The 18854-nt window shown below is 26.9% G+C and overlaps 1 protein-coding gene across 9 annotated transcripts in view; it reads right to left on the bottom strand.

The window, feature by feature from the left end:
* The window catches only part of LOC107454046 (rho guanine nucleotide exchange factor 28), a 260406-nt gene that overhangs the window by 24863 nt on the left and 216689 nt on the right, over positions 1–18854 (bottom strand). For 5 of the 9 annotated variants that reach the window (XM_043048253.3, XM_043048250.3, XM_043048254.3 and 2 more), the window contains 14 exons: positions 15345–15487; positions 13231–13322; positions 11864–12005; positions 11743–11776; positions 9697–9816; positions 9497–9590; positions 8536–8659; positions 8024–8097; positions 7868–7937; positions 6489–6560; positions 5435–5499; positions 2673–2722; positions 2133–2186; positions 722–765 (listed from right to left, as the gene is read on the bottom strand). In XM_043048253.3, coding sequence (XP_042904187.1) covers positions 722–765; positions 2133–2186; positions 2673–2722; positions 5435–5499; positions 6489–6560; positions 7868–7937; positions 8024–8097; positions 8536–8659; positions 9497–9590; positions 9697–9816; positions 11743–11776; positions 11864–12005; positions 13231–13322; positions 15345–15487 — 1178 coding nt within the window. The remainder of the gene's footprint in view (positions 1–721; positions 766–2132; positions 2187–2672; positions 2723–5434; positions 5500–6488; positions 6561–7867; positions 7938–8023; positions 8098–8535; positions 8660–9496; positions 9591–9696; positions 9817–11742; positions 11777–11863; positions 12006–13230; positions 13323–15344; positions 15488–18854) is intronic. The other 4 variants (XM_043048256.3, XM_071181381.2, XM_043048255.3 and 1 more) reach the window with 3 other exon arrangements.

The following is an 18854-nucleotide window of genomic DNA, read 5'->3' as shown; positions in this document are numbered from 1 at the left end:
AAGAGGTTTCTACTTTGAGAAGGAGTGAGTGATACATAAAAATATGCAGGCTTAAACAATATTTCTTAGAAGAGAGAAGGCCTCAGCACGGGTTACCATAAATAAGAAATTCGATCCTTTAGTAGTCTAAATAAAATGACATCTTTTGTATTTTTCCTTGCTAAACAGCTTAGTAGCTCGAATGTAGTGCCATCTTTCTTATTTTTCCTCCACTGCACAGTGTTTGTTCGTTCCGTCAGACTACTAAATTGATCTGTGTTGAGGCTCAAAGCAGACATGTACTAAAGGTCCTCGGATATGAGAAAATATAGTAAAACCTATGTAAAATGCCTTAAAAACATTAAAATTTTTAAAAATAGATTTTTAACTTGATTTTATAATATTAACTTCTTTTAAAAATTACTGTTTCTGTTTATTAAAAAAATACAAGCAAAAATTAAATGTAGGTTTCTTAAATAAATTTCAAAATAATGAAAAAACAATTCCCCTTAGAAAAAAAAAATTCTTCCCATTAGCATTCCAGTCCTATAATTTTGTAGCAAAAAATCAATGTAAAAAGTGAGCAAAGACAAAAGAAATCTATCTACATGAGATCAAAACATTAAGGGGGAAAAAAACTTTAAAAAGAACACCATATAACTCTACACCATTTTTCCAATTTAAAAATGTAGGTATAATTGAAAATATAGTAATTATAGTAATAATATTTACAAAAGCTTACCTTCATCTAGAGACTCCATAGAAGCAGAATTGATTTCTGTCATGCTATAATAAAAGAGAAAGTGTTAATTTGCTATAAAGGTCGCAACGAATCAGAAATATAGGGATAAAACTAATATTCTCACAAAGTAAGTTTATATGGAAAAAGAAAACAAAAATCTTGGCCAAAATTAAAACTTTTTTTTCATGCAAGTAAACTAGAATCTTAACAACGAAAAATATGTTAGAAACATTTATAAAGTTATTAGTTTTTCAAAATAAGTTGGAAAAAAACACAGTAAATATTTATTATTATAATTTTTTTTTAAAATTATTAAAATTATGACCGTCATTGATAGTATATTGATGAATATTTTATTTTAAAAGAATAAAAAAAGCGTTTTCTGTTTTCTGAATTCTAAGCAACATAATAAGTATATAGAGTTGTATATATATATAATAGAGTAAATTTAAATAAAGGAATTAAAAATTTGCTTAAAAACATTCAAAAAATGAAAATAAAAAAGGTCCTTTAAAATTCCTAGTTACATAGAATTTAATGGCTTAACTATTAAATACATTTCGCAGAAAGTACTAAAATAAAAATTTTGAAAATTGCATTTTTCAAAAAGACAAAAACCAAAACATTATTGTATTTTTGTCAGACTTAAAACAAAAAACTTAAGAACAAAACTTTTAATAATAAACTTCTATTACCAAAAAACACCATACCCTAGACTTTTAAAAGTGATGCAGCTTGCATTTTAATGAGTACACCAAGCATAAGCACAATAGCCAGTAAGAAAATGGTCAAAATTTTGACGCACAATAACTTTCCTTGCTAATAATACAGTGATAAATTCTGCTGGGTGTTAAGAAGCAATTGAAACTTGTATTGTCAACCAGCATAGGGCATTAAGTAAAATTTTAGCATACTTAGTCAGAAAGTGGTAAAAATTTTGATCAGTTAAGCTCTTTTTGGTGTCGTAAATTCTGCTTTTAATGTCCAGGAAACAATGAAACTAGTATTGTCATCAGACACAAAGCAAAAAATTGGGGGAATAAGAGCAATAGTTCATCAGAAAACAGTTAAAATTTTGAGTAATAATAAAATTTCCTATGGCATTAAATTCTATTTACAGCTGTTAGGAAATGATTAAACCTTGCACTTTTATCAAACAAAAAATATATTTAAAAAAATTTTGAGGACTCAAGTTAGTCACAACTTTAATTGACAATGAATTCTATTTGGTAAAACAAAAAATTACAATAAATATTGTTTGTTAAGGTCAGAAAACAAATGAAACTTGTACTGTCATTCAACATAAAGCTCCAATGAGGCTAGTGAGAGTGCTCTAGACAGTTGTAAAGTAATGAAATGCGTGATTAAAAGAATGACACAAAGATTAAAATATAATAATAATAAAACATACTTAGACAACAATTCCACACTTCCATCACCATCTTTCTCTTCACTGAACATTTTACTGTAATTAAAAAAAAAAATTGTTAAAACACTATTTAAAACTATAGCAAACATAGAAGGTTTAAAGACAAGATCTCATAAAATATTTTAATAGCATAAGATTAAAATAAATAAATGAAGGAAAAAATAATTGTAATTAGGAATTTAATAATATATAAAAATCAGGAACACTGCTAGAAAACTGCATGTTAACATAAAGAGGCCATTATTTTTTTAAAAGTGGTTGAAGTCCATTTCTTCTTTTATTAAGATAAATAAGTTCATGTTTGAACCAATTTTTAAAAAAATGGCAAGCATGAACCAATTCAGGAAACTTTAAGAAAACATACTTAGTAGAATATTATTATAAATATGAAAAAGGGTATCTAAATCTTGCTTAAAATATCATAAAATTATTATGCCTTTTTTTTTCTTTCAAAAATCGAATTATACCACTTAAATAATGGCTTAAAATGTAAAAGAAAAATTTAGAAAATTGTGCACTTACTTAAGATTAATAAAACTAGACCTTGAGGCTGCTTCTCCAAGAGGAGGTATCTATATTCAAAATAAAAAAGTATAAGTAAAAAACAATCAAATGCATTCAGTTAATTTTATTTTATTTTATAACCGTCGTTGAACAGCCGACCCAATTTCATGGGTTTACGACTACTTACGTTCAACTCCGTAGCCTTGTAATTTTGAACCAATCCAGAAGACAAGGAAACTCCTGGATCAGTACCCCCAGAGGTATTGATTTGTTGTGGGAACATGGAGGACTTTGAGACTCGACAGATTTAACGTGCATCAGTCACCATTTACTACACGGGGAGTCTTCGGCCGGCGAGGATCGAACCCACGACCTCTTGGATATGGGCCCAGCGCCCTACCCCTTGATAAACATTGATAGGAGAGAGTGGGGGGGGAAGCGGGTACCTAGGGCTGGATTAACCTACAGGCACGTGCCTAGGGCCTACGAAATTCAGGGGCCTACGAAAAACTTGGAAGAAAAAATTTTTTTGACAAAAATAATTTAGCTTTAAAAACAACAAGTGTATTTTGCACAAAATTATGAAAATACAAATAAAAATATAATATTTTTCAGTAATAAATTATTTTGCAGAATCTTATGATCTAATATATTACTTTTTTGCGATTTTTCGATTCAACGAAATCTTGTATTATGCTGTTGAATTCCAAACTACGCAAAATGTCGTATTCAATGGACATAAGTGCGAGCGATTGCAAACGATCTTGATTCATTGTTGAACGCAAATAATTTTTTATCAATTTTAATCTGGAGAAAGATCTTTCTCCTTCTGCATTTGATCCAAGAATCGACAAATATATTCTTAATGCAATGTGAACGTTAGGAAAAGTATTCACAAGTTTATCTTTAAATTGAGCCTTCAACATTTCTTGTGCAGATTTATGTTGGTATAATCATAATGGTATTATTGATATCAACTGCAATATCGGCAGTATGTCGGTATTGCAGATAAAGTTCGATAAACAAATTTGCAAATTAAAATCCATATCAATAAAAATGTAAAAAAAAATATGCAAGAAAATTTTAGCATATATTTTGAAAAGAGGGGAGGAGTGGGAGAATGAGGGGAGGGCCCAAAAACGGCTATGCCTAGGGCCTACGAAAGGTATAATCCGGCTCTGCGGGTACCTCAATTGTGCTGAAATTAGTTCAGTTTTCAAGCAGACAAAATCTGAAGTACATTTTATATAATAATGATGTAAATTGAATGTGCAATGAAGATAGCTCTTGAGATTTTGAAAACAAGGTTGAAATTATAATTACCTGTAATAACTGCACTTAACAACAGAGCAAAGCAAACGGAAATTTTTGTGAATTTATGATGGAATCATTGCGCACCGAGAACATAAAAAGTGATTATTAAAATACGAAATTCACTAGTCATAACATCATATTAATGATATCATAATTGAAAAAAAAAAACACCACGAGGAGATAATGGTCGTGAAACAACAAACAGCTGTCGTAAACACAATCTCTAGATGATGGAGATTTACGATAAAATTGATGCAAGTTGAGTGTGTCAAATAATGACACCTTAAATTCCAAATACACGCTAGACACATCACATAGCTTAAAAAATATCAGAATAAGAATTTTAAAAAATGGAAATGGTTGAAAAACAATGTGGCTTCATAATAGAATTGTTCTGAATCAAACCCAATGAAAAGTGACAAATCAAATTCGAAGTTCACATGTCGTAAAAGATTACTGTAGCTCATTAGCGAGGGAATATGATATTTGTTTCACAAACTATTTACACATTTCAAACTAATAAAGATTAACACTCTTTGAAGAAATTTTTTTAAATGATTGAATATTTAATGTTAGAAAAGATTTAATTCTTAAACATTCATGCAATATAAATATCACTCAACTATATTACAGAATACTATGACCATTACGTCATTGTCTGATATCATATTGCAATATAAAAACAAGTAGATTAAAGTAAGAAGACTATCCTTTTTTAACATAATAAGAGTAGCTATATTCAACTAAAACATGCTGTTAACAATTAAAATGTTCTTTTTTTTAAATGATTGATAACATTGATTGATAAAATATTGCAATATAAAAACAAGTAGATTAAAGTAAGAAGACTATCCTATTTTAACATAATAAGAGTAGCTATATTCAACTAAAACATGCTGTTAACAATTAAAATATTCTTTTTTTTTAAATGATCGATTGATAACATTGACTAATAACATATTTTAATATAAAAACAAATAGATTAAAGTAAGAAGACTATTCTATTTTAACATAATAAGAGTAGCTATATTCTGTTATACATAATAACATATTCTGTTATATCTGTTATGTAGCCATATTCTGTTATACATAATGTATAAAACATGCTGTTAACAATTAAAATATTCTTTTTCTTAAATGATTGATTGCTGACATTGATTGATAAAACATTGCAATATAAAAACAAGCAGATTAAAGTAAGAAGACTATCCTTTATTAACATAAAAAGAGCAGCTATATTCAACTAAAACATGCTGTTAACAATAAAAATATTCTTTTTTTTTAAATGATTGATTGATAACATTGATTGATAAAATATTGCAATATAAAAACAAGTAGACTAAAGTAAGAAGAGTATCCTATTTTAACATAATAAGAGTAGTGATATACAACATGCTGTTAACAATTAAAACATTCTTTTTTTTCTCTTTTAATGATATAATAGTATAATTAAAATAAAAACTTACATTGGCATGAGGAGAAGGGAAATTGAGCCTGCTATTTGCTGGTAGTGAGCCTTTTCCATGATTTGCTGCATAAAAATAAAATGACTTTAAAAAGCTTTCCTCAACTCAATTTTAATTACATAGAATTACAATTTCAATTACGTTGAAGTCACCTTTTTCAAAAAATATCTAAAAAAAGGTGAACGCAAGTTATTCAAAATGAATATGACCATAACTCATTTATCTTAATTTTTATTTGATATATAACAAAATCAATATAAGCTACATAATTACTTCAAACTACTGATTAATTAAACAGTTAAGTTTATTATTTAGTCAGAAAAATCTCAGCTGCATTAAAATATTTTTAATTCATAACATGAATCAGTTTCCGTTTTTGCAACAATTATTTTATAAAGAATTTCAAAATGAATAAAATTTTTTACACAAACATAAACTCTTTTAATAAAAACAAATTAGAAAAAAAAGCTATATTATAGAGAAAAACATTGTTAGAATAACTTTAGCAACCATGCAGAGGAAATGATCAATGAATGATAAAGGGAAAGAATCAGGAAGATGAATGAAAAATGAAAGAAAATGAACACAAAAATTGAAGATTGATTGAGAAGGGTTGAGAATATGTTCATAATTTAAATGATTAACAATAGTCAGCATGCTTTAACACAAATGATATGGGATAATGAAAAATGATAATAAAATGCTCTGTCCTTATGATAAAGTAAACAATTTTCTGTTATTAAAATAAATTCATTCTGTACTCAAAAAATAATTATAGTTCTTAATAGCAACATCTGTTATAAAACTTTGAACTATACAAAGCATTGAAGGCTAAAACATTGAAACTATTAAAAGCTTGAAGTCTAAAATTAATCGGTAAAACTTATAGAACTAGTGTTTTAACTTTTTCTTCAAATTAATTTGAATAAAATCACACCTTAATAATCATATTTTTTTTAAGTGAATAAAAAAAATTGTCCAAATGTTACATTAAGAACAGAGCATTTAATTGAAAGCTCTCACCAACAATGATGAATGATATTATGAAACACACCTAGATGACACATGCTTTGTGACAAGGGCCTCACCAAATAGAGGTATCTATTTGAGTAATGAGATATGTTGCCTGAAAGCACATACACATACACTATGTAACAGGCAGGGATTGGGTTAAAATGTATTATAAACACATAACAAGCATGCAACATTTATTAAAAAGTTATATTGCAATAATTAAATTAGCCACCAGCTTACAGACTAATGTATCATGGATCTATGCTAAAATGAATAAAAAGTTGCGCACAGAATATTATAAACTAAATTAGGGGAACATGATCTGAAGTCCTTGAATGTGGTCAGTAAATAATCAAAGTGCTTGAAAGCTTAAAGCCAAAAATTAAGAGGTATAACTTATAAAACTAGTGTCGGGAATTTTAAAACTATTTTTAATAAAATTTAAAGAAATAATGAAATTAAAACATTAAAATTCCCAAATGCTGAGGCACAAATTAAAGGTGTTTAAAGGTAAAAATCTAATAAAATTTAGATTTTTTTTAAATAAAATTTTCAACCATATAAAAACTGCCTTAAATAAATCTAGCTTAAAGATTTATTCAAACATTTACGACAGTATTAACTAACAATAATAGTAAATTAATTTTTCAACAGAAAAAATTTAAAACCTGCTAAAATTTCAGTTTTTTAAAGATGAAAAAAAAGTAAAATAATTCAAATATTTTATTACTTAAAAATATTCGGCTTGCAAAAGCTATTTTTTGAGACCTTCCTCCATAAAAGGTTGCGCACCCTCATGAATGAAACCAATTACCAAGGGAAAATATTAATTTATACTACAGAAAAAGAAGTAAGAGAACCCTCCCACAAAATGACCATTTTGAAATAATAGTATAAAGAAAGAGAGGATAAATTACGCCTGATAGTAGTAACTCACATTTAGGGACATAATCATATGACCAACTGACACTATTTTAATTATCACAATATTACATATTTACTTTGATTTTTTTATCAGAATTTTTTTTTAAAGTAAAAGCAACAGCATTCTTGATTATTAATTAACAAATAAAAATATTGCACTAGCAGTTACTCCAATGAAACCAATCAGAATATTTGGGTTCATTTTTAAAAAGCTCAACAAACATCATTTACATATAGATTGGGAGAAAAGGCATGCACAGAAAATATATTTGCACACACAATACTAATAAAATAAGTACACAAATAAGATATAACTAATACACATATTGATAAAAAATTACTAAATTACAAAATATGTTATTTTGACAGAAAGCTTACTAAAAAATTAAGTTATAAGAGATGGTTATAGATGATATAATGATTATGATGATATATATGATTGTTATATATACATAAAAGTTATATAGGATTGTTTTACCCATAATAATTACTTACAAGAACTACCATTGATTCCAGCTGAATTCATTTCTTTTCCTAATGATACATAATTTGACTTGGATTGAGACTGAAAACAAAAAAGAATTTTAGCCAATTTTTAAAAAAAAAATAATGTTCAAATTTTAAATGAGAAGATTTAACAAAAACCCTTACTCGCTGCAGCTTGAATTTATTACAGTCAATGACCTGATCTTTACAAGAACTATCATGAACCACAACTAGACAATCTGCAATGAAAATAGCAAGAAAAATTAAATACTTAATTTATTAATTTTCATTCCTGTTAAAAGTGTAAAAAAAAAGATTCAATTACTAATGTTACAATAGTGTTACACTTATGGCCAACAAAAAGAAATATTAAGTATGTAAGACTTGAAGCAATATAGCCTTGCTTTTTTTCTCAACTTGTTCCACAGTATTATTTTCTGATGAATACTTCAAAATTTTGCGGAATTTCCACTAAATAAAATTATAATTCACAGGAAATCTCATTGTCCACAGTTCTCTTCACGAAATAAATACACTCTCTAGAACAGTTTTAAAATGCGGCTTATTATTATTTTGCTCCAAGCTAAAAATGATAAATAAATACATCTAATAAATACAATTTTGCCAGAAATAATAAATACTTCAATATATTATATATGTAGCACAAGAAAACTTACTTTCACACTTCAAAGCTGTCTTTTTGTTAAATGGTTTTTGACAAACATCACAGACACCCAATGAGCCAGAACATATAATGTATTGGTGGGGAGCTTTCTTTCCTTCTTTAATTTTATTTTTGTCCTGAAAAATAAAAACATTAAAATCACAATAAAATATTACTAACAAAACAAAAAAAAGGGCAAAAAGAGTTTGACAACTATGTTTAATATTAAAAATAAAAAAAAGGGCAAAAGAAAATATAATTTGCAGCAACAGAATGTTATGATAAGAATCAATCTAACATGTTTTTTCAGGGTATCTTCAATATGTATTAGTGTACAAGCTTATTTATTGCACTGTATTATACCTCTTTACACTTGAGAGCTCAGGAATTTTCTTCATTTTAGAGGCCTCGTTCGGAGATTGTCTAGCTATCTTTATCTATATATAATTTTTATTTTATTTACTTTGAGTTACTAGACTTAGATAATTAAAAAGCATCTTGGTTTTAAAATTCTAAGTAAAAAAATCATTAGATGCAAGGATTAATATTCTGATAGTGCTATATTATTTTTAAAATATTTTGACCAGCTGTTTATAGTAATAAAAAGTATCTTTACTTGAAAATTCACAGTAAGAAAAATCTCTAGACAACAATCATTATTTTGCTAGCGCTATATAATTTTTAAAATATTTTGAGCAACTACTTATAAATAAAAAAGCATCTTTAATAAAAAAGTCACAGTAAAAATAAATCACTAAACTATTATTATTTTGCCATTTCTATATTATTTTAAAAAAAATTTAAGCTGCTATTTATATTAATCATAAAATCTTCACTCGTAAATTAACTGTTATTAAAATATATATATAGATAGATATGTACTACTTAATCACTTGAAAACTAATAATCATCACATGAATAATAACCTTAAAAATAGAGATATTTTTTAAAAAAAACGCATGACACAAACTTACAGGCTTTTTCTTAAAAAATATGCTTGACCGTTTCTTTCTCTTTACAAAAACTTTTTCTTCATCGCTATCACCAGCAGCAGTTTGCATTTGGACACTAGGAAAAAGAAAGAAATATTTACAAGGTGAATACAATATCATGAACAAGTCTGATCAAAGATATTAAATACATTTCACATTTCAAAGTTAACAGCTAAACTTACTCTCTAATTAATGAAGTTAAAGATAATTGCTGAATTTCGGCCATATTTTCATCACATTCTAGAGAGTCGTGCATCTGAGGGCTAAGGTCGTGAAGAGGTAAAGGGTGCATTGTGCTTAAACTAAAAATAATATAAATGTGCATGTAATAAAATAATAAGAAAAAAAAATTCAAGATGAAATTTCAAACAGATATTTTCATTTAAAGAAAAAGGTTAAGAGTGTGCAGAGTGCTAAGTAATTTTAATAATAATATAATAAGTTTCTATAATATAAATTTATGGTTTTTATATAAAAGAATCAGAATGTGCAGAGTGCTAAGAAATTTTAATAACAATATAATAAGTTTCTATAACATAAATTTATGGTTTTTACATAAAAGAATCAGAATGTGCAGAGGGCTAAGAAATTTTAATAACAATATAATAAGTTTTTATAATATAAATTATAGTTTTTACATAAAAGAATCAGAATGTGCAGAGGGCTAAGAAATTTTAATAACAATATAATAAGTTTCTATAATATAAATTTATGGTTTTTACATAAAAGAATCAGAATGTGCAGAGGGCTAAGAAATTTTAATAACAATATAATAAATTTCTATAACATAAACTTATGGTTTTTACATGAAAGAATCTAACTATTAGAAATATGTTTCTTTGTAACCGAAATAAATTTAGCTGAAAATAAATAAAATAAGGAATGAGCTTAACTGATTCAGTATTATGAAAACCCCGAAAACCCCCATTTTTTTTAAATGCAGAAGATTCACTAAAAATTGAAGGAAAAAAAATTACTTAATATGCAGAATTAACACACTTAAAATTTTTATTCCCTATTCAAAGAATCAAAAGTACAGTTATGAGAATATAATGTTCATCCAAGTGAAATGCAGTGTTTTAAAACAATTAACTCTTATCCCTAATAGAATTAAAAATATGATAAATTTTTTTGTACTGTCAGATGCTTATCATCTTATTCGCCTTATTCCTGACAGAGGTTCTCTCTATACTCAGCAGATGGCAGTACAATAAGAGGCGTTTATAACTTCCGCCTGATGATACGAATGCCTTGATTTACATTATTCTGAGCAGCTATGACGTCATGAAGGACTGCAAGACTTTCGGTATGATTTATTTGTTCTTTAGGATACTGGGTGAATATTTTTCAATAATTATTGAACGTTTTTCAATATTAAAACAATGATCAGACTGTAGCACAGCAAAAATTCAAGATGTCATTGTCTGAGAAAGGCACGAGAACCTATCCTTATTGACCTATGTGTAGTAGTTCTAAGAAGCTACACAGTTTTAATGCATATTGTAGTAAAATGTAGGAGATTTGAGACTCTGTGCAGAAAATGACACAAAATACAGAAAAATTATCAGCTGTAAAGAAGGGAGTGTACCCGGTCACATAATCTAGAGCAAAATCACCATGACCAGAGATTTCTTTACCCATAAACTATGCAGAGCTAGTTTGAAACAGAGTATATCCGGCTTTAGTCATAGTCCAGCCTTAGTAATAATTTTTTTTAAAAAGGACAAATGCTGAATTGGTTAAAATGCAATTACTAATAAGACAAGATCATGATACAGAACTGCGGTGGCTCAGGGGATTGAGCGCTTGCCTTCCAATGAGGTGAACCCGAACAATGGCTGGTCAATACGAATCCGCATTCGGCTTGCACCGACCAGGTGCTGATGTGAAATATCCTCAGTGGTAGACGGATCATGAGTTAGAGTCCCTTTGCCATCAGGCTAACTGTGGGAAGTTCTCGTGGTCTTCCTCTCCATGTAACGCAAATGCGGGTTAGTTCTATCAAAAAGTCCTATACAAAGGCAAATTTCTCCCAATACTTGATCATTGAGTTTCCTTGTCTTCTGTATTGGGTTTAAAATTACAAGGCTACGGAGTTGAACATTAGTAGTTGTAAACCGAGTATTGGGTCGGCTGTTCAATGACGATTAGAAAATAAAATAAGTTCATGAAATAGTTTTTTCTCTAAAAAAATAGGGATCACTTTATAAGAAAAGTTTATAGCTTACCTTTGCCTATTACAAAGTGTATTTTCTTCTTTGGCTAAAAAATGATAGAAAAGAAATATTACATTTAGTGGCTTACAAAAAAAGTCAGAGAAAAGCAGAATAAAAAAAAAAAAGCTCTCACCTTTATTAATTATTTCGTCTTCAACTGTTATAGTAGGAGTGGACAAAGATTTTTGCAATGGTTGGTTCTTAAACGTGTCCAGGAATTGCAGAGCAGAGGAACTCAAGCTACCAGCACTGTAGGTCTTCTGGGGCTCTACCTTCTAACAAATTAAAAAGAGAAAATTTAGATAAAATATGTCTAAAAATTATGTTTTCTGTACTAAAATTTGGCATACATAATAATTTTTAGATAAATAATAAAGTATAAGAATTCCTTGGATCATAAATAAAGAAATATTCTTGTCAAGTCACAGTATATCGAGAATGTAAGTTTTTAACATTTTCAAACAATCATCAAAGTTATACACAGTAAAAGTGATTTTAAAATCAATAGAAACCAGTTAAAATGCTGGATGAAAGTTAATCACCTTCTCTTTTCATCCATAAAATGTTAATAACCCCATATTATGCAAGGTTTTATAAATTCATTTATGATAAAAATTCTAAAAATACCAATTAAGGTTATGGATTATCGAACATATATAGACTTTTCTTTAATCATCACCCTTAATACATAGTTTTAGTTTTCTTGTAAAAAATGAAGTGAAGAAATATATATATTAAGGACCACAAAAATAAATGTTTACACAAAAAAATAAAAATAAAATAATAATAATAAAAAGAAAAAAAAATCATCAGAAACATTACTGAAGAAGAGTTAAAAAATATCATATTTTGCTTTAATTCCAGAGAAGAGGGATATAGCAACTAAGAGAAAATACCTAGTTCCCATCAAACAAGTAATTTTAAAAGTAATTTTGATTAAAAAAAATTTGAGTGTTTTTTTTTTAAAGCTTAAATATTAATTTGAGACCCTTTATGAATTATACCTTTTTAACAATGATTCTAAATGTGCACAGTAAATGTGAGGACTACAGAACATTCTTTAAGACGTACATTCCAAAATCATGCATAATTTAAATTTTTAAACTTGAAAATACCAACTACCTCTTATAACAATACTTTAAAGTGAGCTCATAAAACAAGCAATCTTTTTTCTATGAACTAGGGGCTTACTCACTAGTTGGAACGTGTTTACGATAAAAAGCGGGAAGAATCAAAATATGATACTGAATTGGATAATATATAATGGAGAAGCCAGCCAATTTAGCACTGTGTTCATGATATACATAAAATCTTTTTAAAATAAATATGCCATCTGGATTACGCATAGTTCTTATTTGAAATAACAAATTTTAATAAATAAATAAAAATAATACTGCTTAATATAAATCTTATGTTTATCTGAAACACTATCACATAAAATACACAACATTACATAAAATAAATAATAATATACATAAAAAAATAATAAAGATTTATAACCTCGTCAGCTTCAGTTGTTGTAACTCCCATACTTGGGAAACTAGAAGACTGTTTAGATGACTTAGATAATATTGATTCTTCACAGCTACCATCTGAAATGAAAATAATATAAATTAATTTTTTATCAGCAATTTATTTTAAAATTCTTATCATAACAAGAGAAACAAATTTTTTTTAATAATATCAAAACATATTTATGATCTATAAAATTTGAATTCTTTAGAAAGAAAAAAAAGAGTAAATGGAAAATAAAAAAATTAAATAAAAACAATACCTTCAAATACTCTAAAATTAATTTATTACTTCAGTTAAAATATTGATCATTAAAAAAAGGAAGTCTTTTGATGCAACATTTGCTATGTTATCCTTAAGAAAAATTTTCGTTTTAGTACAGTATATATATATAGCTTTTGAATTATGATACATATAGTGTTAAAAAAAAAACCATTTAAAAATAAAATAAGTAATACAAAAAAAGTTTCGAACAGAGTATAACTCACCTAACCATCTAGTCATTTAATGTGAGTCTTTTTTATCATTAAATGGACCCTTCAAAAAATTGCTTATCTTAAAAGCGGATTCTTCACAAAATATTTTAACAGAAAAATGAACCTTTTACAAAACTTATTTTTTCAAAAACATAGTCAATGACGCTTTTAATTTACAATTTTAGTCTTCTAACAATACTAAAATTGTTAAAAGACTTAATTTTTGTGTTTTTTTCACATAAACAGAGTCTTATTTTTACATATGATTCACAAAAATAGGGCCCTAGCTAAAGAAACCCTATTACTAACACGCTAATAATCACACTACTTTTTCCAATTAAGAAAATTGCGAATAGATTATTTTCAAGTTCACAAAAACAAAATCCTTCACAAAAAGTATGTGTATTTTCTTTTTTTCTTCCAAATTATCAATTACAGATATTATTTATAGAATATTTAACAGTAAAAATATTATCATCACTAAAGAAAATAAATAGAATTTCAGTTTAGTTGCTTTTATAGATTCAAGTTCTAAGTTTTTAATAGAAAAACTTAGGTAACAAAAGTTATCAATGTCTAAAGAAACACATATTATCCTATTAACTATATTTAAACACTATAAACAGAAAAACTACATTTCTGCCAATAGTAGAAGCAATTTTTTGAGTAAAAAAAAGAAACTATTTGTTTTCATGGAATTTTTTTATTATTTTTTTTTTAAACACTGCTTCAAAAACAGTGTAAAAGGAGAAAAATTCGATAGCCATCATTGTCGTTTGAGAATCAAGTTTAGAACCTGTTAACATGCACTTAAATTCTAAATATGGATAATTGATGAAATACAGAAAATTCTATTTTTAAAAAAATATCATTAAATACACAAATAATGGTAAGTATACACACCTATAGGACTAATATAAGAGTATGGGTAGCAGCTACACATATTACTAGATATAAAGATCATGATATGCTGGGGTGCAGTGGGACTGGATTGTGCCGGTGCAATGTTCCAGTACATTTTAGCGAGGTGGAACATGGTTACAGAACTTTAACAAACATATAAATGATTTAAAAATTTTTTTCCAGTAAATTATGCTTGTAATATTAACATACTGAAGGCTAACTTTGCTAATGTCCTATGTTTGAAAGAAAATGTGCTCAAAAAAATTAGTCCATTGCGATTAGGACACTTTATGCTGTTTTTATGAATAGGGAATGTTAAAGAGAAAAACAATAATTCAGAATGAATTTTTTTTTTAAATTTTTTTAAAGCAGTTCAATGTTGAGTTTTATAAGTAATTTCCTATATATTACAGGAACAAAATAAAAATGAATATAAAAATGCAGATTAAAGTATTCAGATTTGTCTTCAGTAAATGAAGAGAAAAATCATAGAAGCTACAATGAAATAAATGCAAGAAAACTTGAGAGAAAAAAAACTCATATCTAAAGATGATTTGATCATTTTTAGATAGGTTTGTTGATCAAAAATTTTCTTTGATAAATATAATTTTAGATTGCTCCTTTCAAACTGTTTAATGGGTTTGCTTTTCGGTAAAAAAAATTATATTTTTGCAAAGTAATTTCAGTTTGAAAAAATATTAACATACTTTTCAGATTACTTACCAGAAAAATGTTGCTTCTTTTCCCTAGATATCTGTGAGAGGTTAATATTTTTTGTGGAATACTTCTTAGACCTGAAACTTGCAGTTGTATTTGATTTGCAAAATGCATCTTCAGTTTCTGAGTCTAAACTGCTGAGACTCCACCTTCAAATAGTAAACAATGTATCAGTTAATAAAAAATAACTAAATACTCCTCAAACACAGTTTAACTAATTTAATTCAAACAATTCAAATAAACTGAACAAATTTTGCATGATATTTAATAAATAATACAAAAATGCTAAAAAAATAAATATTCACTCCTTTAAAGTGGAGAGAATCACAACTAGACTTGAAAATTTAACTTTTCAGTTAGTAGCCAGTGGCTAGTAGACTCTAATAATTTAGTAGTCACTTTCTTTATAGTCACTTTCACTTTTTTTCTTCAAACCTAATGATATCGATAGATCCTTTGAATTTTATAGCCGCTTTTTTTTGCTTGGATTAAATTATATATTTAAAAAAAAAATGCATATTAGAAATAATCTAAAAAGTTAATTCTACAATAAAAATAATATAAATATATTAAAGATATAGTTCCTTTTCGGGAACTGATTCCAATTAAGGTAAATAAATTAAGGTTTATAATTCTATACGAAATTTTTTCGATACGCGTAAATAGTTTCAAAGATATGGCGAAATATGCAAAAAAGAAAAAAATATATAGATGCTGTAAACGCTTTCATCAATGGCATTACGTAAATCACTGAGAATGTTATCCAGCCCGCGATTACGAAAAACGTCCTTTAGAAGAAAAAAATAATAATAATGCATTTTTAATTTGAGAGGGTTATTACATCCATTTACAGGAAGGAAGGGGAAAAAAAAAAAAAAAAAAAACAGGAGTTATGCCTTTAGCGTTCGTATAACGTAAACGATTTTTTAGAGCCTTTATCTTTCAATATGCCTCGATTTCCTTAAAATATGTCTTACTTTTTAAAGCCTTTGTCTTTCAATACGCTTCTATTTTCCTAAAATATGCTAATTTTTTAGTCTTTCTCCACATCTTTTGAATTATTTACATAAAATGATTCTTTTTTTGTCAACAATAATAAAACTTGTTTACTCAATTGTAATTAAATGCCTAAATAAATTATTAGCGATTTTTAGTTATTTTCTTTTTAAATTTAAATGCACTCGAAAAATTTTCGAACAGTAAGATACAATCGAATACTTAGAATAATTCTGTACTATATAAAGAATAATACAAATTCCTTGAAAATTTTATAGGGGTGTTTGCCTTTAAGCTAACATTTTGTTTTCGTTATAATATTTTGAAGGAGAATATACTGACATATTCTTTTTTGATAAGAGGTAAATAGAAAACGAAAGATGCCAGCTGAAGAGTATCTTAAAGATGGCAAACACTTCAGGGCCGTATCTTATAATAATAATGGGGGACGTTTTCAGGAACAATCCATTATCTGGACACTTTTTTTTATATAACAAAACAAACAAAATAAGTAAGGTTGACAGGCCGAGGAGTAGAGAGCATGAGATTCTATTAAAAAAAATCGAGCAGCAGACAGGCAACTAACTCTATTTGGAAGGGTCTTCCTTATCCTACTTCCTTAGACAAAAAAAGTAATAAATAATTAAAAAAAAAAATTTTTTTTTACAATAAATTTGAAGCTATTGAAAGAATAGGCGATTCTATCGCAAAAATTTTTTTTTACATTTTATAATTAATAAATCGAATCTTAAAATTGTGCTCTAACTTTAAATGCCTAGATAAAATATTAATATTTCTCTAAATTGAATAAAAAAGTGCTTTTTTATTGTGTAAAAATGCTATTCATGTATACACACTGATAAATTAACAAACAGTGCTGGCTAAATTATTAAAATAAATTGCCTTTTTACCGCAGTAATTTAACGATAAGACAAAAACAAAAATTCATAATTTCTTAAGCATGTATTAATAACATTTCATGGTTATACAACCTCCTTAGGATTTGGTAAGACGCCTTCCTATTGCAGTGTAAATTGATCATAGCGTAAGTTGATCACTTATTGAGTTGATCAAATAGAATAATTAAATTTTTAACTTATAATGGGTAAATTAAATTGGTTTTAAGAGTTTGATATTTGATAATTATTTTCAAATTTGACAGGTAATCAACTTACAGATTTGGTTAACTTAACAGTTTTCACTGTAATTGAATTAAAACTTTGATTTGATGAGGAACTGACTGAACACATTTTTATTTATACAAGTAACTTATCCTTAGTTCTTAAATTCTTTTATTTATTTTTATTATTTTTATCAAAACCATTTGACGATTTGTTAAGACTCCTTCCTATAATTGTGTGTAACAAAATTATAAAACCGAACCAAATATCACTCATTTTTATGAAACACTGCATAAAATCAATAATATTAAAATAGTGCAGCGACTGAAATAAGTTTTACTTTATCAAGTAAATAAAAAAGTGGAAAAAATTTATTTAATTTCAACACTGCGAACAATTTTTTAAAATGAAAAAAATCAAAATATTAAGCTGGCAAACGGTAGTCTTGATCCTAATCCGACAGAAAACTTATGGGGCAATTTGGATGGACAACAGTACGCAAATAAAAGCCTTATTACCAATAAAATTCAAACATTACCAATAAGATTCAATTGAGTTCAATATCCAATACAACGGGGAATTTTATTTATATCTTATTTTGGAGAAACGCTGCTATAAAATTCTTGCACAAACATTTTCGAAACATGTGCACAAACCCAGCAAAATAAAATTCATGATTTTTAGATGAGATATTTCTTATCAAATGTGTAATGTAGCAAATGAATGCAATGTAGCAAATGAAACGTGAACCCAAATGAAACTAGAAAAAAAATCTAATTATTATTTAAGTCAATAGTGCAGCACTAACTTAAGTTTGTATTTCGATTTTTATAATGGTTTTAACAAAAAAATTAATGCTTGGAATCACTTATAATACTAAGTAAATGAATTTGGGAATCATTATCAAAAAACAAACGGATGCTAAATTAAATACTTTTTAACATCAAAAGTTAAAAAGTTCAACAATTATTTTAAAAATCGTCATATATTGTCTGCTAAGCAAACATTTGAATTTGATGAAAGCTTATATGAATTTAATTTACTAATTCTCCAAACTAAAAAAAAAAAAAAAAAAAATCTTATTTAGAGAAAAAGTTAGGCGTGAGCAAAATAGAGCTTTACACCTATTCCCACGAAATATTTTTAAAATTTATTCCATTAAAATGAAAAGAAAGAATAAAAAAAAAAAATTAAGATAGAGTAGTACGGTGCATCTGCCTGTATTGACCTACTGTTTACAGTTAATAACTAGTTTGTTAAGTTAATTCCACAGGTCTCGTTTCGAATCCTGTACATAATTTTTAGACATAAATACGAAAAAAGTTTTGTTAAATCCTATTATTTTTGATTGAAAATATATTTAATTATAATCCCCTAATAGTACTCACACCATTTTACG

This window comes from Parasteatoda tepidariorum, chromosome 8, assembly GCF_982258835.1.
Source record: "Parasteatoda tepidariorum strain Cologne lab strain chromosome 8, Ptep-v5.0, whole genome shotgun sequence".
NCBI lineage: Eukaryota > Metazoa > Arthropoda > Arachnida > Araneae > Theridiidae > Parasteatoda > Parasteatoda tepidariorum.
This window is presented reverse-complemented; position numbering and strand designations above follow the sequence as displayed.